We start from the raw sequence: 26,213 nt of genomic DNA, 5'->3' as shown, positions 1-26,213 counted from the left end.
TGGTGGTGTTGACTGATACGAGTACTGTGGCAGTGTCGACTGGCATGGTGGTAGTGTCAATTGATATGAGTACAGTGGTAGTGCTGACTAGTACAGTGGAAGTGTCGACTCATATGGTGGTAGTGTCAACAACTACTGGTATGATGGCAATGTTGACTGGCACTGTAGCGGTAGTACTAACTAGCACAGTAACAATACCCACTAGTATGATGGCAATGTCAATTGGTAAAATGGAAGTGTTGACAGACACGGTGGTAATGTCAACTTGCATTGTGGGAATGTTGATTGGCAGGTGGTAGAAATGACTAGTACAATGGAAGTGTTGATTGGTACAATGACAATGCTCAAGTGTGATGCATTCGGTGAAAGCATTAGAGTTGTGTTGATGCAAGACCAACTTATGGAAGCAACACGATATACCTAAGTTATAAGAATCCAAAAGAGATTCATGTGCATGATCGCATGAAGGTTTTCAATGGGAGCACCAATGTGTTTTATGATTGGTTTCGATGGGACCCTGGTGCCTTTGGACATAGCAATGTTTATATCAAAGTGACGCAAAGGAGGCTTGGGGGCAGTCTACTCGTCTAAATTGAATCCAATTATGCACATGTGATCCTGAAGCAGCATGGAGCTTTCAGTGGATTGCTTGAGGGCAGGCAATCTTTGGGCGGCGAGGATTTGTAATGTCCCAATTTTAATAAAGTGGTTTAATTAATAGTCCCAAAATTCAAACAATATTATAAATGTATCTTTATTTAATTAATAAGTCCCATTTTTATTTTATTGTTCGTAGGTGTTGGCCATCTCAGCACTTTTTTGTAAATCCTCGGGAGTTTCTCTGAAGGGGTATTTAATATTGACCTATAGGTTGTAGGTATGCGTCTTGGAATATTATATTGTATTGCAAATTCCGTTTGGATTTCAAGTGTCGCCATTTCAGAAGTGAAAGACCTTCCCTATTTGGCTAGCGCAATTTTAGTGGGACCAATCCTCACCCTATTCTCATGGCTCTCCTTGTTTTGGATCTGACAAATCTAAACTGCTATCATTATTCAATTCAGATTTATTCATGTGTTGTTGGCGTTTCAATGACCCTCTGTCTGATATTATTTCATTATTGGTCTGAGATTATTATGTTGAAATCTATTAATTATAATCTGAGGTGATATCATTCTAGCCAATGTTATAAGCCTTGGACTCAACAAGTCCAAATCGGGCTCAAACTCAGACTTGGCAACCAAACTCGGCAAGGACTCTGCAAAGACTCGGAAAAATAAAAATACCCATTAACTTCAAAGAATTTTGAGGATTTAAAGGTTTTATTCATGCATCATTTAGCCAATTAACATCATATAAATAATAGTTAAGATAAATAGAAGATACTTTGCATACATACACAACTTTTCATAGCTCATATAAGTATAAATGTGAACTTTTAAAAGAAATTACCTAAGTTAAAATGAATAACATAATAGAAATATAGTGTCATTGTCAAATGTCTACAATATTAATGGAATATGCAATCCATGGAATCAAAAGTTCAACACATATATCAAAATAAAGTCTGATAGTAGCCTATGTCCCAATTTTCTTACAAATATGGCTAAGATAGGTCATGGAAGACTCTTGAGCAATCCTCTCTATCTCTCTGTGTTTGAGGCTGAACGTCAGTGACATGCTCATCATGATCACCCTCCTCATCGTCATACTCATCCTCATAATCCTCATCATCAGGGTCAGATCCATCACTCTCAGCCTCATGGTCCTACTGCCTGTACTGGGTCTCCTCGTGCTCTAACCTCCTCCATTGCCATCGCTACTACCTGTCACTCTCGATCCACTTGATCAACCCACTCCAAGTCTTCATCATTGAAGATAGGATCATCAATCTCTATATTCACCCTGCTTGTAGATCAACCTTTTCTAATGCAATAAGAGATGTGTTCGTGCCCAAAATCTATTTGTGAGGAAGGCAAAGGTTGTAGTGAACAAACACAAGATCATTCAACTTTATAATTGCTAATTGTTGCGCTTCTTCGAGTGTATATGCTCGAACATACTCTAATTGCGTCTGATATATGAGAGCCAACCAATTTGCAAATCTATCTCCTAAACCCCAATAATCTTCTCTCAAGCCTTCTTTCTCTATTGTTTGTGTTTGCAAGCGTAGAATGACCTTTTTAGGTCTGAGACATGCAATAAATACCAAAAGAAAGAAAGGTTGAAACATTAAAAAAGTGTTTTTTTTATTTGCACTTTTAAGTGCAGGCTAACAACAGAGTCTTGCCAACGGGACTTAGCAAGTCTTGTGAGTCACGTAACTTAGGAAGTTCATGGAAACTTGCCTAGGACTCGGTCGAGTCTGAGGCAAGGGGCCCCCAATGTCGAGGAGGTAGCCTCACCTCAAGACTCACAAAGTCCTTGCCAAACTCGTCAAGTCTTGTAACATTGATTCTGACATGTGTGAGTTTATCCGACATTCCATCATAGAAGAAGCTATCCATTTCTTATTGATTAAATCTTATTTACTATACTAGAAAACAAGCCTGAGGATGAAGTACAGGACACACAACGATAATTGCACATTGCTTACCATATAGCCACATCATTACCATAAAGTTGTATCAACACTATATGACCAGCAAAGATGTGCATATAACTTGTAAGGCACCTCTCAAACCCAATGTCGTCAAGGCAGAAGGAAGATTTGTGCACCGTAGCACTTGCTAGAGTTACCATACGCATGCAAGAGTGGCATTTCTAGAGCTAGAAGATGTAGTTTCCGCCCAAGAAGTTCCAAAAGCCATTGGAACATCATAGTCGTACTTTCCTTCAGGTGTTTCCCCCGTGTTCTTTCCCCAAGTACTTCCCCTCGGGTGCTATACCCTCGGATGCTTCCCCTTGGGTGCTTCCCTTGAATATTTTCCCTCGAGTACCTTCCCCTGGGTATTTCCCTCGAGTACTTTGCCCTTGGGTACAGTGGTACGTGACATTTGGTGGAAAACTCGGGTACCATGCCATCAGATACATTATAATTCTTAAATCTGATCTGCAATATCTTTTGGTAAAAACTTTGTTAGGACTGTGCTGTCCAAATTTTATCTAAATCAATCTGAGTATTAGTAACTCTCTTCTTGACTATCGTTTGATTCCCTACTGCAAAAGTGATCTTCCTTCACCATATAAAGTGTAGGTGACTGTATTAGATAAGGAGTTTTGATTGGATATGAGAATTGCTGATTGGATGAAATTTTCATTTCTGCTTGAATACCCTCTTTGTTGTTTTCTTCCCCCTCTTGTACCCACATGGAAGGCTGGGGGAGAACTTCTCTTTCAATTGTCACAATTTTTGTGTTCAATGCATTTCATGAGCTGCCGGCTCAGCTTTAATGCATGGTTATCATTCGATAGGGAATGTGTTTTATATTTAGAATTCGGTCTATACATACTTTTATATTGATATGTTATTTATATTTATTATTTGGTAGATATTATATTTACCCACACACATATATATATTTCAGATCTATATTAGGATAAGATTTGTTGGGTGTTCATTTCAGATTTTATAATATTGGTAAACACTATAAGTATATATCCAATATGTATAATATTTGATATATTAGATCTATTTATGAAAATGTATGAATCTTATGGAATTCATATGTGATTATGCCATTGATGATGATAGATGTAATCATCTGTTATTGTTTTACATGATTAGGATTATATTCAGGTGACATGTTAATAATTACATTAATAATTTAACCACCTTAATCGAGGTTCATCACAATACACATATACAATACATCACTTTTTTGGCAAAATAGACAGTACCCATGAATTTATAACTCTTTGAACTGTCTAATGTCAATACACGGAACATTAAAATCAATATTCAATAATCTTCATATTGCTCTTCATTGAGAGTAATAATGTTAACCTTCGGTTCAATTACATTTAAACGACAATGAGTTACTCTACCACTAGCACTGGCCATGTCATATGCAAAGCATGCCTCATCTTAAGAGATTTCTGGCAAATTGTGCGGCAAATGTCCAAGTCAGAACACTGAAGAGTTAGACCCACCATACTATACCCAAGAAAGAGATATTACAATAGTAGTGTACGACCATACACAAAACCAGCTACATAGGTTGAAATATTTATGTTTTGACAAAATAATTGTAAATCTCAAGTGAAAAATAGACTATCAGTGAATGGTGCATAAACAGTGTTTTTTCAAATTATCCATCAGAAAGTATCAATATTCAAATCTTTACAACAAAAAGGTGACCAACCATATTCCAGGTCAATCTGTGAATGTTACAAATGTTTTATCTTGGTTTTCAAACTAGACATTGTGAAGTTATTTGACAGTCAATACAAATAATTAGTTGCACCAAAAACAAGGCCTCAATAGTTTCTTCCAATTCGCTATAGATGCAATAAAAGAGATGACGTGAATCTTTTTCTTTTTCTTTTTCATTTTTTTGAAGTAATGCATTTGATTTAGATTTATATTAAATTGGTGACTATCATCTGTACCATTAAAGTTGGCCTTGTATATTTGCCCTAGCAAATAAATAAGGGAAAAGTTAGTGTGTCATTTTTATCTAAGCTAACTGATTTAGATTTTAGCTGTACAGTACTTAGCATAGAGCTCTCAAATTAACTTTACAATATTATGACTCTTATTTGACTATTTGTCGTCAAAATCTTAATTACATCATTAAGCTATGTTACCCCAAGTTTTCGGGACGAGGGGATGGGGGGATGGGGAAACGGGTTTCCGGGATGGTTTTTTTTTTTGCAAGAATAGGGGCCGGCAGGGGACAGCTATATATATATATATATATATATATATATGAATTTTCAAAAATATTCATCAATTCTACATTCATCACAGCAACATAGTTAAAAATTATCAATTCCATTCATCAAATATTGATTCATCAATGATCATAGGGCATAGCAATCAGCATCTAATTCAGTCGTCATAGAAAATCAAAATTCTAAATAGCATCATTTTCAATTATCTAAAAAAATTCAAATAATCACTTTCAATCATCATCTAAGTACTTACAATACTATTAGTAAGTCATGAAATGAATCAAATGAGACAATGAAATACATCAACTTTCAACAAAATGAAAAAATTGAAAAGTTAAGACTTAAACAATTAAACTTTTAAATTAAACTAGATTTATAATATAAATTAAACCATAAAAGATAAAGAGATCTGTATGATATCCATGGGGATAATGGATCATGTAACAGCAGAAGTATACAGTTATTATTATTATTAATGGACGCAAGGTTATGATTATATATAATAATGGACGCAAGGTTATGATTATATATAATAAAACATTAAGATAGGAAATGAAAACATTGAGTTATTATTATATTAACAAACCTAAGTCTATATAAAAAACATTTAAAGTTTTATTTTTTAATATATTTGAAGTTGCGGGGTCCGCAAGTGGCTTATTTAATTTTTGTGGTAAAAATCGGAAACTTTTTTATAAGTCCCAAAAACCTCTAGGAAACGAAAATGCAATCCCCGGGACAATCAACAAGTTTTCGAAACTCGTTGACCATTTCCTATGTTACGGGGATGCGTTTCCGATTTTCCTATCTAGGTGGGGACAGCTTGGAAACATTTCCTGCCGTCCCCCCGTCCCCGAAACCGTCCCCATTTCCGAAACCTAAGTCTTAAAGGTGGAAACGCGTTTCCGAGTAACATAGTCATTAAGCCATAAGGTACCCTTACAAGTTCTCAAAGGAATCTCTCACTAAGTGTCCATTGTGCTACATTGTAAAAAAGTTCTTGTAATCTAGAATTTAATGGTCCATATTTCATATTATGTTGCCAGAATTCTAGGGCCTAAGCACAACCAGAACAGGTCACTCTTTGGAAGACATTCCTCACTACGAACTTGCTCATAGCATCAAAATTGTTCCTTCTGAAGATATGGAGGAGCTATTTCTTTCTCATATATAGATGCAGCAATAAGCCTATTAGTTTACATACACATCTGCCAAAATCATTAACCTTTTTTAGCAGTTTTAGTCCTTTTTTTCTTCCTTGGCTCTTTCCGAGTGCTTCTATTTTTTATTATTTCTAACCAATATACTACAGTCCAATTGACCATTGTTTGTCATTATGAAGAGTGAAAAGTTCAATTATAATTCTGGTCTAGCACACAATTACTTCACACGAATTGAAGTCTCCTGTAAATTGGTAGAAAAAAATTTAAGCAGATTACTCAGAAGAGCTTTCGCAATGTCTCATTGAGAAAACTCTTGAACTAAAATTGGTATAAACTAGACAAAATCTATTACCATCAAGGAACAAACTGTAATGATCCCATCTTTTGGCCTTCACGTTCTTTTAGTAGTTGACCAAGTGTGTGTGCGTTAGCCTTGTTCTACATGGTCCCGAGGGCTAACGAAGGGTTTAATGGGATCCTGGAATGTTTTGGCCTAGTCATTTCCAGTTTGGGCCAAAATAAAGTTGATTTACTCAGTTTCAGGCATACTTACTATTTTTAGTAAGTCGGCAGGACACAGTGCAGGTCAATTCTGGTGATTGGATTCGATACTCCTTGGTGAGAGCTTTCCGATGAGTTATCACTCGCATTATTCGGAGTCCGATTGCTAATACATTTTAATGCCTGAAGTTTTGTTAAAGTAACGTCTAATTTAATTGTAAATATTAAAGTGTTACTTTAATATTTATTTTATGGTGATGTGTACCCAAGGGAGACATAAGGGGTATTTTAATATATGTTTTATATATTACACATCTTTTATCCCACATTGCCCATATGAGTTGAGCGGACCCTTGGAAATAGAATAAAAGGAAGCATTTGTGGCTTCATTAGGCAAGTTGAATATGAGAAGAAATTGGTGTGTGAGTTGCAGCTCCGTTCTTGGCATTTGAGGACGTCTATCCTCTCTTGTAACATTCTAGACGTCATTCCCTTGGGGTTTGGCCTTTGGAATTCTTTGTTATTGGCTTCATTATCAAGCAGTTTAGTTGCATTTCCGGCTACAGGCAGATTTGGTATTTTGCTCATATCTTCTTCACTACTTGTCCGACGCTTATGCCGCTTTGAGGGAATGGTATTACGAAGGTAGTGGACTGATTGAAGGACAAAGTATTGTAGCAATGAGTTCAAAAGCATGAGCTGGAGTATTATGTCAATACTACTGAAGTAATTAGTGAGTTGATAAATCTACCATGTATTTGGTTTTATGAATTCTGAAAATAACATTTTATTAGCAGCAGTTCATTTCCACTTTGCATATTATAGTAGTTTCTTTCTTGTTTATGTTGTATGATGCCAATGCCATGCACGAAACACAACAAACAAATAAACGTTTGATTTTCGGAGTTATAAGGGGTTTAAAACATTAAACGGAGAAATAAGAAGTTGAATGCAAACTGTTTGACATAATTCCTTTCAGCAATTTGGTTTAGTTTTTTTGGGACATCCAGGGGTGCCCATTACACAAACTTCCCCACAATAAAATTGCATAGATGTTTAAATAATAGGTAAATGTAAAGGAGTGAAAGGAAAATTGAAACTCCCATACAGAAGCATTCCTGAATGCCTTACCATGAGAAATTATTGTAGACTCTAAAGCAATTATAGGAAGGCCTTCTGCAAGAGCATGTTGAACCAAAGGAGCAATCTTGAAATTTAGTTTATCAAGCTTGTTGATATCAACCTGAAGATTAAAATTGAACAATAAATTAATGATGCGACAAAAAGACAACTGTCATTTAACAAAAAGGAAAAATAAACAGAACATTATTCTAGTCTATGAAATCTTTAATTGCATCTTCGCATTATTCCAAATCTGAAGCTTACATAATTCTTCATAAACAATGAGATGTTATCTGATAATAAAGTTTGATTTTGATAATTAAGATTAACTGCATAACTAACTGTTACCTTGGTCAAGAAACTCAAGACAACTGAGACCCAAACAGAAGAAGCAAATATGACAAAATTATAAGAAGACAAGAAAATGTGATATATAAACTTTAAAAAATCAACAATGTAAAGATTTAACAAGTAGAATCTAAAATACTTGATAAAATTGATCATACTTCACATGCTCTGACTTGGCAGACCCTAAATTTTCAATAAGCAAAACCTCAGCAAATTTGTAAAACATAAGAAATAAACTTGAACTCCTTAAAAATCATAATTTTAAGCAAAGCATGAAAGGACCTAGGGTTTTGATTTATATTATAGATAAACTAAAAGTTTGTGAAACCATGAACAAATGAAAGGAAATTTTTAGAAACTATCACAAAAAAGGTTAACATCACATTTGTTAGGACATCATTAGAAGTCTGCAAATTGCAAAGGTTAAAAATTATGAATTTTTAAGAAGTTCTTCTATTAACAGGCTGAGTAGCGAGTTCCAGCATTCTTTCATCATTGTTTCCATCACACAGTTCTAAAATTCTTTCAACATTTCTTTTATGGTGTCGGCCACCTTGCAAGTTAACAAGAAAACTACTTGTGTTTGGAAACAAAATTGCAAATACTCGGCAGTTTACAGTGTAGGCATGCAACGAATAGGCATACAACGTTTTACTCCTATATAGCTTTGGTATAAATGAAAATAATATAAAAATTTGTAAAATAGAGCAACAGCCTACAAAGAGAACTATGTAGAAGATACCCAATCATGTCACACCTGCATAGAATATACGATATGGATATGTTGACATAAGCTAACATTGGGGAAACTCAATGAGATCATTAATTAAATTTGAGGCTTGTGTATGTACAAGGGAGCTTGGTTATCTCCTTGACTACATCAAATCATCTTCTATTCATTATATCGACTTAACTTGTGGAACTAATTATTTATATGAGAAACAAATTACATATATTATGGATTAGGTTATATAAATAAATTACCAAGAATATATTATATGTATATTTATATATATGTGTGTGTGTGTGTATATATATACATATGTGTGCGTGTGTGTGTGTGTGTGTGTGTGTATATGTATGTATATATGTATATATGTGTGTATAAATGTGTGTGTGTATGTATGTCTTATCTTGTAATCAATCGGAATGAATGGAGGAAGTAAGTTAGGGAAATATAGTTTACTGGTTCTTCGAAGCTAAGTAGGGGTGGAATATGTCCCTACCTCTTGTGGGCCAAGAGGTGAGTTGTCATAGTGGGACATTCCACACTCTTGGGCTTGGTTGGGTTGAGCAATTGTAACGCCCCCTTTTTGGGGACATTGGAGAAGAAATAGGCCAACCCATGTATATATTAATATTGACTTATGGAGGACTTAATACATAATTTTTCAAGTCAATTTTGTTCAAGATTGTAGCTGTGACAAAGATCTTTATCTCTGATTTTATGAGAGAGAAATTTGTTTGTTATGACCGTTATGGTCATCTTCAGCTCAAAGAGATATTTGCGATCATATTTAAGTTGTTTTTATGTAAAAGGACGTGTCATACGTCATGCAAAGAGTCATGCGTATGGAAATATGAAGTGTTGAATATGTGGAAATATGAAGGGTCTTATTTTTGAGACTCAAAGAGACCTTCGTGTGATAGGTGAAGAGTCTTATGCAATCTATTTATATGATTGCTTGGCATATTTAAAATCAATAAAGTGGAAACCTATGTACTTGAACTTTATGGTCAATATAATGATATATTTTATTGTGTGGTTGGGTTTTTCCCTTCATTCTAGAAGGGTTTTCCCAAGGTAATTCTGGTGTTTATTGTTTCGATTTTGGCTCTTTCTTATTGTTGTTTATCTTCATTGATTTTTGGGCACAAAACTTAACAAATTTAATATTATAAAAGGGGTTAATAAGAGACAAATTGACCAAAGGACAAGGATAGGAATAGGGAAGCCGAAGAGTGATAGGTTGGGGCCTTAAAAGGAGTTCATTTTGGGAAATGCTTGGATTTGAGATTTGATTTCAGAAATCTCTTGGAGAGATTTGAGAAGCTTCAGCTTCTATTCAGGATCCAAGGACGGAAACCGTTAGGTTCTTCTTGGTTAATCGGAGGCAAACCTAGTTTAGTTTTGAGGAGGATTCTAGACGGAATTCACGCCACACATATAGGTTCTTTCTTGTATTTCCAATTTGACTGTACTATTGTATTTAAGGTTGGATTTTGGTATTATAAAGTTATTTTATTGCTAGTTTATAATGCATTAACATTTTGATGTTCATATGAGCATGTACCATTGGCTATTTCACTGATTTTTATTGCATGAGTTATCCATTGTACTCTGAAGTTTGTGAAAAAAATTGGGGGGAATATATCTAGTAGGATATTACAGTGGTATTAGAGCATAGGATATTACAGTGGTATTAGAGCATTTGCTCTTGTCATCCTGTGGAGTTTGTGCAAAAATAAATATTTGCAAAACTAGATTATCCTGAGGAATAAATATCATGGGCAAATATTTTCGAAATTGTTTGTGAAGTCAATTTGCATCCAAAGATATATTCGAATGGGTCCACCTAAATAATTTATGCTTCATGTTTTATAATAACATGAATCATAGGATTCATTTTTTATAATTATGTGGACTTCATTTTCAAGGTTAAAGAAAAATATGGGAGGCTATCTACAAGGAATTCTTAAGTAATAGAATTAAAGTATTTCCCCACCTACAGTTTGAAAATTTATTAAGCTTTGGGCAATGATATTATTTTCCATGAAATATTATACTATTTGTCCAAGACTAGTGTGTCGGGTTAAAAATTTTACATATGACAATTATTTGTTGCAGTGGCGCTCAAGATTATGCAAGTCATTACTTTGATTGAGGAATGTTGAGAGCATATCAATGAAGTGAAAATATTGCACAAAGCAAGTATACTCGAGCTTGTCAAGCTGCTAGCTGTCTATTCCATTTGTAAATTGTGGATTTCATGCTCCAAATTATTTTTTTGAGATTCGCAGAGGCATCTATACCATTTAATATCAAATTGGGAGTTATGAACACTTCCTAGAGTTGATTCTCATGCGGGATGGGCAAGTTGTCGTTAGGAAATTTCTCCTTGGTGGGAACTCTGGCCACATGGCATCTTCATTCTGTGACATGGAGTTGTAACAGGGAAAATTTTGCTGGCAAGAACTTTTGTCTCATACTTCCCTTTTGTCGTTCACTCCATAGCAAGCTATAGTAAAGGTTCAGAAAGCTCAAAAAGTTAATTACTTAGCATGATAGTCTTAAAGTGTCGTGGATCTAAATTGGTCGATGCTTTAACAAAGATTAGGGAATAATCCTAACTTGAAACATTTATGTCCCACCTGATAATTGAAGGTATCAAAATTTGAAGGATTGTTGTGTGGTGTTAAATGGGAATCACCTGCAAACATTGGACTCCTCCACCCTCAAAAATATGTATGAAATCTTTCTAATAGTGAGGTGGGTTAGAGACTCAATCTTGGACGGTACAACAACTAGCTACCGACAATTCTTTTTGAATTTGGAACAACATGGTAGATACCATTGTCGGGAAGGAAAATGGAACTACTCAACCATTAATCGCATTATTGGGCTATGCTACAAAACATTTGGGTTGTTTTTTTGTCTGCTCCAGCATTTGAGAATTAATATTTGGTGAGCTATTAAGACGAAACCAATATGGGGACTGTTATAATTTCTGAAAAAAGAAGAATATCACATAGTACTTTCAATCAAATCTTTGAGCCATTTTCATAACTATAGACGGACAATCTGAAAATTCAGAATACATGCCTCATAAATATCATTGGCCATATCATGCGGGCTATACTATGGAAAAATATTCACCGTTACAAAAAATATATATTTGGTCGTTATTTAATAACCAGCAAGTTGTCAAACCTTGGCAAAAGTGTTACTGTTGAATGCAACGAGCATTTGCAAAGACAAGCAGTACAATCTCTCTTTTCACAATTGAACAAACACTCATAACGACAATTAGAAGATACTGGAAGGGGCTATGTATCATTTCACCCAGCATGAATTCTCTATTTAGCATGCAACGAGCATGCTGAGCAAAGAATGTCCATGGTTTGAGGTTGTCAAGAGAGTGACTGTTGATAGCATTAACAATATAGAAGCAGAAGAGATTTAAGTTGGTCAGAGATTCAAATTATTGTGGAGCTTAAAAGAAATTATTTCAGACATTACGATAATCCATCAATGATGCAAGTTCCTCCTAGGCGTTGAAGAAGCAAAATCTATGCAATTAGAGATTATGGCAAGCCAAGTATCATTCTATTCTAGCAATTTGGCCTTAGTGTAAGAACAGATAGTACAATCCAAATTGGGAATACAAATCTTTATCTTGTTGTTTCTATGAAAAACCTTTTCCTCGTAGTGAATGGGAGTGTACGTGTTGGTGGAGACTGTACGTGTTGACGGAGAGCACCCTAAAGAGCAATTCAATTACTTACTAAGGGTAGACTCGCATGTCTTTATGTCGTTAGCTCTGTCTAGAACAGTAATAGAAATATAAAGCAATTTCTTGTAGCAGCATTGATGTTAGCAATCTTTATGAAAACTGAAATTGTTGTGTTCAACTATGACAATAAATAGTACCAACCTACTGAAAACGTTAAAGCCATAAACTAAGATACGAATTAGGGCTTCCTGTCGCTGGGTGCAGAAGCTGATGTGAACCTAAAGCTGGGTGCAGGACTTCGAAACGCATCTAGGAGCCTACTGTTGGCTTCCGACTAGCTTCCACAAGGCTTCCGGACGAATCCGGGAGCATCCGCGGGCACAGCGGCCAAAAGACCCCAAAAAAAAACCACTTAACTTGCCCATTCAGCACATGTTTTAATTTTTTTTTTAGATTTTTTTTGCTATGAAACCCTAAAACAACCCTAAAGGTGAATATTGAAACATTCACAACTCATTTTGGAACTTTGTTTGCACCTACAACCACTTCTCATTTGATCTCTATTCTGCATTGTCATTGTGAAGCCAAGTTCACCATTTTCAAAGAGGATTAATCGAAAAGTGAGAGATAGCTTTCTTCAAGGAGTTTAAATCATTCAAGATAAGTGGTCAATCCCATTCTTGAGTATTTTGATGAATGTTTTTGAGTTTTTGATGAATTTTTCAAGTTTTTTTCGAAGTTTTTTTTTGAAAGATATGTAGAAGCAAGTTTGGGTATCTATTTTAATAGTTTTTCTCACTTCTTTCCACTTGTATGCATGATGTTCATAGTTGTTAGGACCTAATTAAAATTTATTTATTTTCTTATATAATAGGTTGCAAAAAACTAGTCAATAATAGATACCGGTGGTACTGCTAGTCAAAGTTCAATGGGGAGCCAAAGAGGGGAAGGAACTAATAATTTCAAAACTAATATAGGTTCTCCTTTGTGGAGACATACAACATGGATATCACAGGTTGCAGGAGGTGGCTAATACTATTAGAAGTGCAATTATTGTCAAAGTAACAAAGGAAAACCTTTCAATAGCTCATATTCCCGAGTGAAGCTTCATTTTATGGGCCCTGTTGGCAAAGGATTTGGAATGTGCAAAGGAAAAAATGGTACTAGGATGACTAGTGCAAAAATACTTTCATTTGTAAGAGAACAAGAAGCTGTTGATGCATTGATCAATAGATCAAAAAAAATTCACTATCAAGGTCCATCCTCAAAGAGCAAGATGCATGCACCCACTGAACCAATTACATCCTCCCAACACCCATTCTTGCAAGTACCTGTGCCAAGAGAGGATGAGGAAGAAGTGGGAATTTCAACCCACAAAAGAGGCCCATTGCACACCGCATTTAAAATGGAGGCAAGAGACCATGCTGATGAAGCTATTGCACATTGCCTCTATGCGAATGGGCTTCCTTTCAACTTGGTGAGATCACCATATTGGAAGGAAATGGTGGCAGCAATCAAAGAATCACTAGCTGACTACACAAGCCCGGGGTATAAAAAGGTGCGTACAACTCTATTGCAAAAAGAGAAGACGCCTATAGAGAAAGACCTTCAACCAATCAAAAAATCTTGGAAAACTTCGAGTCTAAGTATTGTGTCAGATGGTTGGAAGGATACAAGAAACTTGCCACTGATTAATGTGATTGCAGTTTCCCACAAAGGGGTAATGTTTTTGAAGGTTGTTGATTGTAAGGGGCACGTGAAGGATTCCGAATTCATTTCTAGAATTCTCATCGAGGCCATCAAGATGGTGGGTAATGGGAATGTGGTACAGCTGGTCACAGACAATACCAAAAGTTGCAGGGGTGCGAGTACATTAGTTGAGACTTGGTATGAGCATATTTTTTGGACCCCATGCACTGTTCACTCCCTTAACTTGATCATGCATAGGATTGGCACTCAAATAGATTGGGTGAAGAAAATATACCAAGAGGGGGAGGACATACAGATGTATGTGACAAACCACCACATGTCACAATCCATTTTTAGAACATACCCAAATTGGGCTTGTTGAAGGTAAATTAATTTTTTAAATTACTAAGTTTCATGGATTTGTAATTTAGTTAAAAATTAAAATTTATATTATATTGTCAATGGTCAATTGACATATTGTTAACTTGCTTAGGTTGCTGAGTGTTTTGCATCTCATACAATTGTTATGACACAACTCCTCAAGTTAAAAAATGCATTGGGCCAAATGGTCATTGGTAATCAATGGGGCATATGGAAGGTCTCAAATTTAGAAAGAGCACAAAGGATCAGGGATTTGATCTTGAATGAGAGTTGGTGGGCTCGTGTGGCATATGTATTGGATTTCACCAAGCCCATCATGACCATGCTTCGTTTTGCTAATACAGATATAGCTTGCTTTGGGGATGTGTATGATGGCACGGACACCATGGTTGAGAAGGTAAATCATTCTATACAAGCACATGAGAGTGACCCCACACAAAGCAAAGCCTTATGCAAACAAGTGCAAGCAATTATCCACTATCGTTGGAATAAGATGAATACCTCATTGCACCTCCTTTCATATGCCTTATCTCCTAGGTACTATAGTGAGGAGGTAGTTGGTATGCCGGGTAGAGTTGCACCATTTGCGGATAAGGAGGTTGCTGAGGGGTGCCACAAAGTTTTTTAATTTGTTTTGTTTTAAACTTTTATGTTTACACTTGCATTCTAGAATTTAGTGTTTCACACGTTCTTTAAAATTAATTTGCTTTTCATTTTTATGTTTTGTGACAACTATCTAGGTTGCTAGTTCTTCTGCTGCTGAAAGGAATTGGAGTACATACTCCTTTATCCATTCAGTGAAGCGCAACCAGTTGGGCTCCAAGAATGCTAAGGACTTGGTCTTTGTCCACACCAACATGCGTCTTTTGTCACGTAAGAATGATCATTACAAGGAAGGGGCAACAAAGCTTTTGGATGTAGCCCCTAAGTGTGCAGATTTGGATGCAACACTTCATGGTCTTATTATAATCGGAGACGGTGATGATGATAGTGTGGCACATGGTGCATCTAGCATAAGTGGAACCATGTTTGGTTCAAATGATCTTTCAGCAGTTGAAGATGATGATGAGAATGTGGATTTTCTTGCAAATCCCTATGATTCAAAGTCAAACTCTGATGCAAGTTGATTGAATCTTCAATCATTAACTAAGTTTTTATTTTGTTGGAATCTTAAACATGACCTATTTGAACTTATTGTCTAAGACTAAACTCTAATGTTGGGCAAGCGCATATTGGTATATCATATGAATTTTGAAATATCTTGAATTTTGATAAAGAGTTAAGTATCATAGTCATACTATCAAATTGTTTTTGTATATTTCTTGCATTTCTTTGCATATAACATACACATACATACATACGTACATACATACATACATACATAGAAACATATAAATATATATATACGTTTCCTACCGCATCCGCATCCAAAAATAAATAAAATCCCCGCATCCTGTATCCGCTTCTGGAATCCACTTCGGAATCCACATCCGAATCGGTAACTTAGGCCATAAACAATAGGCTGATCAAAAGTAATTAACTACAATTTATATATGTCATAGTTGAAATTTTTATGAATTGATTGTGTTGGGATTAATTATTTTTGTTGACATCACTATGTTTATATCCGCATATGATCTGCAAGGGGGAGCTTGTGAAAACAACTCGTAACACAATTCCAAACTGAAATTCTCAACATTCATTTAAGCAAACTAGTTGACAGAAATTCTCAGAAGGAAAGAGTGAAATAGGGCAGGTTTAAATAAATTATCAGATTTAAAAATGACGTCGATTGACATTATGGAGTTGGCCAAATTACTCTTTCAGACAGGTAACAAACTTGGGTCGGAACCACAAACAAGGGAAAATGATCTCATCAATTTGATTCAACTGGAAGGAGGTTTGGCCCTTGTAGAGCAATCACCTCATGACTTGTAGAGCAATCACCTTGTGACTTGTCACAGCTTTCTCTTGTACCTACAATGAACACATTGAACCAACACAAATGGCTGAAACATTCAGATGGCAAGCTTAAACTGTTGGATATTTCTTGTTTGATGGAGGTTACACGAGTTTTGGAGGTTACACGAGTTTTGGCACCTCAAGAATCTTACAAATAAGACATAATGAAGGAGGTACGTAAATTAAGCATTGATAGTTTTCAAAATCATGGGGACATCAGTAGTTGTCATTTCTCTAGAAGGGTTGTCATACTAAAATCATTTGCAGAAATCAGATTGTGTAATCTACCAGTTGATTTCGGACTGTGTGATTTGATACATACCATGTTTCAACATCTGTTCGGCACAATCGGAAAAGAACATAATGCAGATGTTATTTCAACTATTGGAAACATTATGGTTATAACAATTAATGAGAATGATGCTCATTTTCAGACACCTCTACAAATGTTGTCAGCAATTTCAAATAAAGAGCAAAAGGCTTCAAAGACTGCTTATGAATTGGTCAACAAGGTGTTCAAACAATGTGAGCCAAAAATTGTGAATTGCAAATATCAACATGCTAAAGAAGAATTAAATGCAATGAGATTACAGGTTTCAAGATCTCCCACAAAGAGTAAAAACCAAATGAGGAAAGAGCAGATCTGCTTCTCATGTCAAGAGGCCTAGACACTTGAACATAATTTTATTATTATTCGGGAAAAGAATATATTGCAGCTGAGTGGTGACAAAGGAAAGGTTGCAGATGAAGGTAGTGCCATGACTTATGAGGAGCAGGTTAAAGAAACAACTTTGAATATATCTCTTATCAGGCATGAGGAAAACAGATGATTTCCAATCAGCCGATGATGATATTATGAAAGAACTCATCACTACAAATGAGTGGTATTCTAAGCTCTTAATCGATGAAATGTCCATTTCTATGGACAAAACTAGTGAAGGGGAGAAATCCATATACAAACATGAGGCTATTCCATTAATACCTCAAGAAGAGCACATGACACAGCTGAAGAAACAATTAAGTATGATAATTATACTACTCCAACTGTTGAGGATAAATCAGAAAATGTGTTACGTGAAAGCCCTTACTCCCTAGGTGAAATTGAACACAAACCTTTATCTCTACAAGATTCGATGGACAGGTTACTAGTTACGAGGGAGAAACTTGTACAACTGTTAATAAGGACAGACGACTCCTACAAATCCATTGAAATGCTTACGGAGAAACCTCAAAGTGATGAAAGGCAAAAGGGTTTTTCATGTGGGGTAACTAGTATGCAACAACAAACAATCAAAGAAGCATTTAAAACGATGAAATCAGATTAGTTGCAGCTATTAGTGGATAGGGAACTCGCTATTAAGTTTGGAGAAGACATAGAAAGGCAGATGAACTTTGTCTTCACCTAAGTATGACACATTAGTCCTTATATCGGGCTAAAAATCAGATTACTATTGTGGCCATTCACAAGGAAGATGAAATGAAACATATACTTATGGTGATGGTACAAATTGGTGATGAAATCACTACCATTTGTGAGCATCAAGGTAAGTACAATGTTTCCACTATTCTCCATCCTGATGAGGTTCATTATGCTAATGAAGACCATGGGGACCAGCAAGACGTCAACTATGATAATTCTGATCTTTATAACAGCAATTATACACCTTCACATTATCATGTGGATAAAGATGAACCGGGTGATTCTACTACTGAAACTACATGTGATAGTGATCATTTCATTGACGGAGGTGTTGACTTGAGTAATGATACTTATGGTGATGCTAAGAATTCAGAATTGTCCTTAATGCATACTGATGGTTTTAACAAATTATCTAGAGATTTGTCACCGAGTCTTCATGAGATGGAAGCTTTTATTTATTGGTTGGTGATTTTATTCTTCTTCAGTTATCAAGGGTTTTCCTGCTTGATCTATCACTATACTTTCAGAATCAGCATGGTCTACAAGGAGTATTGAGTTTTATGCAGATCTGTAGAGTTTTTTTTTTTTTCGAGGGAAGTCCTATATGAGAAGTTTACTTTTCTAGTTCAGTTGCATAGTGCTGACATTGTTAACATTCTTGATGCTGATCCGAGTAATGATTGCAACATTTTGAGACCTGATGATTTAGTTTCCTTGCATGTGGGAGTGTGTTTGGCATCTACTTGTTCAATTGGTTGATTTAGGTGGTTATTGATTCACCGGTCATCTATTTCTACACCTATGATTGTGCTAACATGTTGATTTGGGATTTAGGAGTTAACAGGATGATCGTTTTGCATTATGTGAACTATGATGAGCTGCTTCACAATATAAGACTTGACACATTTGTGATCAGAGTAACGCAGCAGACAGGGGTGGCAGTATTTCTCAGGTTGACTTGGGATCTGGGATATTTTTGATAGAAGAGTTGCATTTGGAAACATTGCTTCACAGTGTAGCAGGATGTCTTTTAAGATTGGGCTATAGAGCTACCTACAGATTGATATGGGACCCTGGTATCGGTTCACAGACTCATGATTGCTTGAGGGAAAACAATCTCAAGGAGAGAGGACTTAATGCATTATTGTTAAAGATAAGATAAGATAATGATATTAATGTCCAAGAAAAGACCAACAAAAGGTCTATGGAACTGAAGGATTACATCAAAGAGGCTGATAGCAGCAAGATCACACAAAGGTGTCCAAAAATAAATACAAACAACAACAAGAGAAAGCAAACAAAGAACCAGAGAGGAGGCCAAGAAAGAGACTAGGATCCTTTCTAGGCGAAAAGAAGTCAGTCATTGAATGATATGTATGACGATGAGTAAAGGCCCTGCCCTGTCTATGGCCACTCATAGAGGAGTGTCGCTGGTGCAAATAGCCGGTCCAAGACCTGATGCATCTGGAATGCTTGGTAGATCTAGTGGAGCTAGAAGGCCTTTTCACCCTACACAAAGGAGATAATGGTGTGAAAAAGGCAGTAATGAGCTGAGTAAGCAAGTGTTGATGCAGAAGCAGTGATTGAATTGTGCTATCACAGAGCATAGTGGTCTCTCGGAGATAAAGTGCAAGACAGTGCTGATCATAGTAACTGAAAAAATCATAAAGAGAGAAGCAATCCCGAAACAAACAGAAAAATCTTCCTCTGATCTCATAATAAATGGGGCAATGGAAAATGAAGTGTGTCTCAATCTCCACCTCACTCGAAATACAAAGCCTGCAAATCCACCCTCCACTGTCAATATGATGATCAGTCTGAACCCAAAGACGGTGAGACCCAACTCTAAAAGATCCCAAAGAGATACGTAGGGCATGAGACCACCTCCGAGAAAGGTAGCTAGGACGAACAATAATACCCTCAAATATCTCCAAAAAGTGCTTCGCATAAAAGGACATTCATGGGCATAACCTGCCAGGAGGGTTAACCAAGGTAGTGGCAATGTACTGTTTGTAGATGTCAAGTTTGACATGCTCATTCAACTCCTGCCAAGAGGGGAGGAGATGAATCAGGGCATCCAACGAGAACTGAAAGGGGGGGAGGCGGTCAATATCAATCCCAATCGAACCGAGCAGAGAAGAGGCTTGTGCATACCAACAACGTGCACAAGAACCAAACTCGGCACTTGCAGTAGACACAAATGAACAAAAGTCTAAATAGGATTACTGATCACAATCACCAGCATGATCTGCAAAGCCACGAAGGCGATGGAGGAACCAAACCAAATCAAAAATGGCCTCAAGACTGAACGGATGAGCGCCAAACTCTGCAAGAATGATACTAGGAGGAGTGAACCTGTAACATCTAATGATGCGCCTCAAAAATAAAGTCTGAACCCACTCGATCAAGGCCCAATCAAAACCAAGAAGAGATGGGCCCCAAACCACAGACCCATAGAGAACACTAGGCCTCACAAGAGAGTCCAAGAGAGATAACTTGGACGAGGTATCGTAGAAATGGTGCTTGAAACATTGTTTCTCAAGCAAAGCAAGAGAAACCATACCCTTATTAACTCTAGGCTGAATAGCTGGCCTCATACTGAATCATGGTCATAAAAACTTAACCCCAAGATAAGTATAGGATGTAGTGATCTTGATCTCCTGATCCTAAAAGAAGAAGTGGAGATGTGGTCTTTAAACAATTGAAAATCATGACCTAGGTCTTACTCAAGTTAACCACAAGCTGTCGCTAATCACAGAAGGAAGCTAAGCCATCAAGAAGCCTCTGTAAACTGTCTGGAGAGGAAGCAAGGAGAACCACATCATCAGCAAAAAGAAGGATGGAGATCAGAACCTGGTGAAGAAAACAACCATCTCCAGGGAGCAAGGACCTCCTTAGGAAGTCCTCGAGCTCATCAATCTATAATCCAAACAACATAGGAGAGAGAGGACAACCCTGCTTAACCTCAATGGTGTCATGGATTGGATCCGAGAAAATCTCCGGAGTCCTAAATCTACCAACCACAGTCTCATACAATCTCATAATAGCGGTACGTAACATCACAGAAATGCCAATCTCCCTAAGCCTCTCAAACAAAGCCACTCTGGGAACAAAATCAAAAGCTTTGCGAAAATCGACAAAGCAACAATAAACCTTCTCCGATATGTGTCTAGCCTCCTCAATAATAGCTCGTAGAGTGAAGATGTGGTCCATAGTCTGATAATCAGCCCAGAAACCAGCCTACCCTTAGGCCCTACAACCAATCTTGTCCAGCTCACCCGATAACATAGTATTAAGGGTTGTCACATACAGTTTGGAAAACATGTGCCCAATCATGATGGTTTTGTAGTTCCCCAAATAAAGTTAGTTTAATATTATAAAAGGGGTTAATAAGAGACGAATTGGAAAGAGGACAAGGACGGGAATAGGAGAGCCGGAGAGTCATAGGTAGGGGCCTTAAAAGGAGTTAATTTTGCGATATGCTTGGATTTGGGATTTCATTTCAGATATCTCTTGGCAAGATTTAGGAAGCTTCAGCTTCTATTCAATGTCTGAAAACGGAAACCCTTAAATTCTTCTTAGTGGATCTGTAATATCCACTGCTATATTTGAGTTAGAAAAAAAAAAAGAAAAATTGCACAACACTAAAGGGAATTTTGTCAAACAGTTAGCCTATAACAAGCACTAGATAAATTATGTGTTACTGTTCAGCTTCTTACGATCAATTGAAGATTCATGCCCAGAATATATCAAACAAGGTGATAATGTATTCAATTTAAATGGACCACAAGCAGTTCACACATTCATTCAACATATAATTCATACTCCAAAGAACAATCAATGGATTCTTACTACAATAGAAACTCTGGAATTCAGTCAAGTATAACCAGTAGAAGGAAATGACCATTACAAGTGGGAATGAGATGGTACAAACCACGTATGATGAATACCGTTGAGATCTTAGAATCCGCACTAACTGTACCTCTGTCGAAAACGTTGGTCACACCACCCAACTGGAATTGCAGAGAGAACCCATGTGAAGAGGTTAGCCCGACTATCTGCAACAATTGGGACTCGGACGTGATCTTGGAATAGTGCCCGACCCGCATGAAAAGGCAACCCGTGAGCTGATGTAGAAGAGGTGGTTCAGGATGAACGCTCACTACTTCCGAGAACACTGTTATCTGCCCTTGCGTATAACCTACAACACTCTATCCAAGTGCCCAACTTCAGCATTACCCTTGGTGACCTGTAATCTCCAACGTGAGGTATTAGCAACAGCTTGCGGCTTTTGTACTAGACGTGGGAATGAGAAGTCTGAGATATCAATGTCGTTTTCCACTCTGCAAACCTGAGATGTATAACTTGGAGGGTGTGTGGCGTTTTCCAATAAGAATCTCAACTGCACTATGCTTGTTGTTAGTTCTCAATGCTATCCTACTTAGCTGGAAAGATTTAAATGCAGACACCAGGAATACAAATGAAGACATTAAAATCTCAACCCTACACGCAACTTCACTGTACTTAAAATCTCAACACTATAGGCAACTTGATTGTACTTACTTCCAATTGCTTCATATTCTCTTTGCCGATTTCTACCTGGTTTTATTTGTTTTCCAAGAGGAAGGATTGGGGTGACGTCCAATTTCCTCGAACAACTCAAGGGATTTCGTCTTCAGAGTTTGCCAATCACATCAAAGCAACCAGAACTTTCAATATATTTGAGTTCATATATTCTTGTGTAAATCCCAAGGCAAGGTCTCTTATTTATAACCTCAAAGTGAAAGGAAGACATTGGAATAAGAGATGCGGGATAAAACAACAATTTCGTCCTGTAGTCACTTAAATCACTTTATAAAGTAAATGACTTTATAAACATAAAGTAACTTTATCCAAGCACTTTTAATATAATATCTGATATACTTAAGATAAAATTTTCGGTGTGACTGGTAAGCATCCTAACTGTTGATGTCATTAATCTATCTGGATGTGGGGATAGATTAACCTAGCGCCATAACACTAGTGCGAAGAAGGGGGCATGACAAGATCGGACACAAACCCCGTTCAGTTTTGAGGTGAATTCGAGATGGAATTCATGCCACACACATAGGTTCTTTCTTGTATTTCCAATATGACTATATTACTATATTTAAGGTTGGATTTTGGTATTATGAAGTTGTTGTATTGCCACACACATAGGTTCTTTCTTGTATTTCCAATATGACTATATTACTGTATTTAAGGTTGGATTTTGGTATAATGTAATAACATTTCTAAACATATACATACAACCATATCGTTGGTTATTTCACTAGTTTCTACTATATGAGCTATCTATTGTATTCTAAAGTTTGTTTGTGAGAAAATTTGGGGGAAAAATATCTAGCATGATATTATAGCAACTTACAGGCACCCTCTCAAGGCTTTCCTACCAATAATGAAAATATGAAATATATCAAAGAAAACAATTTTCACAATCCATTACAATACTACAATTTTCTGGCAATGATTGTGTATTAATTTTTACAACATCAAAGTTTCGGATCATACACCATGATCTATCATTAGGATGAGAGAGTTCAAGAATGCAAAAAATATGATTCTTGAACTCTCTCATCCTGATGATGGATCATGGAGTATGATCCGAAACGTGATGTTGTAAAGTTTAATACACAATCATTCCCATAAACTTGTAGTAATATGAAATATAGGCAAGAATTGATTTTGTTGAATATGTGTTAAACATTGGGATTTGACAGCCTCCTAGTTGGGGACATTACAGTGGCATAAACAATATAAGACCACAACATACTCATGGCACCCCTGGAGATCATATTGCTCACATATCGACATGATAACCAATACGGTTTGATTAAAGGATTATTGAGAGACTATTACACCTCATCACACATCCTATACAATAGACATCTTTGCAATAACAACACCTTGATATTCAAAGAATTCTGCAATACATACACTGCCTTGGTGTTCCATCTATACCAGCAGCATATCATTTTGGGGTGGGATCATGGCATTACAATCAAATATGCATTGCTCAATATCATTCTAAAATCGCATTCAAGGCCTACAGCAATCACCTATTGGCGTTATCAATGTCCTTGCAATAATTGTCGAGCATAAAGCAACATCTTCATCATTCGAAAGTAGTGTTGGGTGGATATTTTGCAACTGACAATTTTGTAAAAATCCAGTCGCAAAATAGGTAGACCAGCCATAATGAATGAGACCAAGTCTCTCCTACTTTAAAGGGAAGGCTCCCCTTCTCACCATTCCTTGGATCAACTCAAGGTAAGCAAGAAGTTGAAAAATTTTGTAAGAGGTGTTACCAATATTCTTTCTTCTTAACTTTCACGAAAGGATTCACTTACCCATAGAGCGAGTAATGGGCAAGATGAAATCTCTAACTACACCAAAGTAACGAGAATCGGAATCAGATCAGAATCAGCAAGGCCGAACCAAATCGCGAATCGGCCATAAATCGGAATCGAATCGGCCACGAATCAACAAATTTAAAAAACCCTCGAAATTTAGTAACTTATTTCCTAAACCCTTTATCGTTGATTCGATTCACCGATTCACAAAAAAATTGTTTGGCTTGAATCGAATTGCCACGATCCTCATTACTATGAACTATACTGCTATCTAGTAGTTGGAAATGGTGATATCGATAAACCAACACCAATTCAAAGGCTGATTGAAAGTAATCGGTTTGGCATTAAGTCCTGTTTGTCTGATTTATAAGAAAAATCACTACTATTGGGGCACAAAGACTTCCATAAGTAGATGACTTCTATTCTATAAGAAAAACCTCTACCATTGGGGCGCAAAGACATCCAAAAGTAGGAAGATTCTAACTATTTTTTGTGAATTTGAGATGGTAACACAAGCTCCAGCCAATGCTTCTAGTCTATATATTACCACAACCACTCCCAGTCAAAGCTTCGGCTTCGATTTCTTCTTAACTCACTATGTTCTATTATTGAACACATAGTAATAACATGAATTAAAGACAATAGGCACAAACCATAGTCAAAGCTTTTAATTTTCTCTATTACAATTGTTTCTAGTCAAAGCTTTTAATTTTTTCTATTACAATTGCTTCTAGTCAAAGCTTTGAATCCAATTGCTTTGTTTATTCACTTTTCTCCCAAATTCGTACTACACAATCAAAGTTATGCTTGCACAAGTTTGGTAAAGCTTTCTAGCATACAACAAAAGATGCTTTTTACAATGAGAGGGCACTCATAGGCAAAGGAGTTGAGAAAAAAGTGGAGGTAAAAGTGGGAGCAACTCAACCAACTTTGACCCGATCAAACTAGGTGAGAGAAATTATTGGATTACATGTCATAAGGACATACAAATCAAATTACATGTAATTACATATTTTCATGCAATTCATTATCTCTGGACTATAAACATGAAAACTAAAGAAGGAAGAAGACGAAAGAGAGTTGAAACAATCCTAGGGATTGTTCTAAAGGGCCTTGTACTTAATGCAATCGTGGATGATCACAGGATCAAGAGTTTGTTTGTTTCATGTCACTGCATTCTCTTTCACAAGTTTCTAGTTGTCATTTGAAAACTTGATGTGATCAAGCTTTCTCTCGTTCGAGTTGTCGTGAATTCTCCTTTATAGATTGGCACGTTTTAGAATCTTTGACACTTTGAAAGCCTTCTCGATGGTGTCCGAATGTAAACTTGGATCAACTTTCCATTACCACCTTTAACTATCTCTTGTTTTTAAGCAAGATGCTTGGCACATTCCCACGCAAACTCAGGTTCTCAGACAACCATTGAGAAAATGGAGATCAAATGAATTATTGCTTTCTGAGGATCTAAGCATATCTTCTCAACGAGATGTCTCTATTTTTTGAAGAAGTTCTGACATATCTTGAAGAGTGCACTACAACATGAAGATGAAAACATCTTCCAATGAGATTGGATCCATGAAAACTTTGGGATTTGCTTACAATGACGAATTCATGAGGGATGAGTGTTCGAAGTATCGATTAGATACTTATGGAGCACATATGGTGGTTGGAAATGAATCGGAAAGCATATGTATTTGGGAGAAAAGGGCCAAAGTCATACTTAGAAGAATGGATTGCATGTGGGCAATGATGAGTTTTTGTGGGATGACCAAGAATGCAAGTTGGGATGCAAATGGATGTGTGCAAATGGCAGCTTTGGTGTTTAAAGAGTAACCTTTTACCAAAGTCGGATTCTCTGGATGCAATTACATGTAAAGTGATTTACATGTAATCATGACTTGATGTAATCATGTAATTAGGTTCGAAGGATGAGATCACATGTAAG

General features: G+C 36.5%; 1 protein-coding gene across 4 annotated transcripts in view; it reads right to left on the bottom strand.

Moving 5' to 3' along the window:
- The window catches only part of LOC149543258 (indigoidine synthase A family protein), a 244,847-nt gene that overhangs the window by 191,272 nt on the left and 27,362 nt on the right, over positions 1-26,213 (bottom strand). For 2 of the 4 annotated variants that reach the window (XM_089798105.1, XM_089798106.1), the window contains exon 3: positions 7,632-7,743. The exons of the other annotated variants lie outside the window; for them this stretch is intronic. In XM_089798105.1, coding sequence (XP_089654231.1) covers positions 7,632-7,743 — 112 coding nt within the window. The remainder of the gene's footprint in view (positions 1-7,631; positions 7,744-26,213) is intronic. 4 annotated transcript variants of the gene reach the window in all.

This window comes from Cupressus sempervirens, chromosome 8 (assembly GCF_028749045.1).
Source record: "Cupressus sempervirens isolate cs-2001-9-10 chromosome 8, ASM2874904v1, whole genome shotgun sequence".
Taxonomy (NCBI): Eukaryota; Viridiplantae; Streptophyta; class Pinopsida; order Cupressales; family Cupressaceae; genus Cupressus; species Cupressus sempervirens.
Note: the sequence above shows the minus strand (reverse complement) of the source record. Positions and strands in the feature narration are given on the sequence as shown.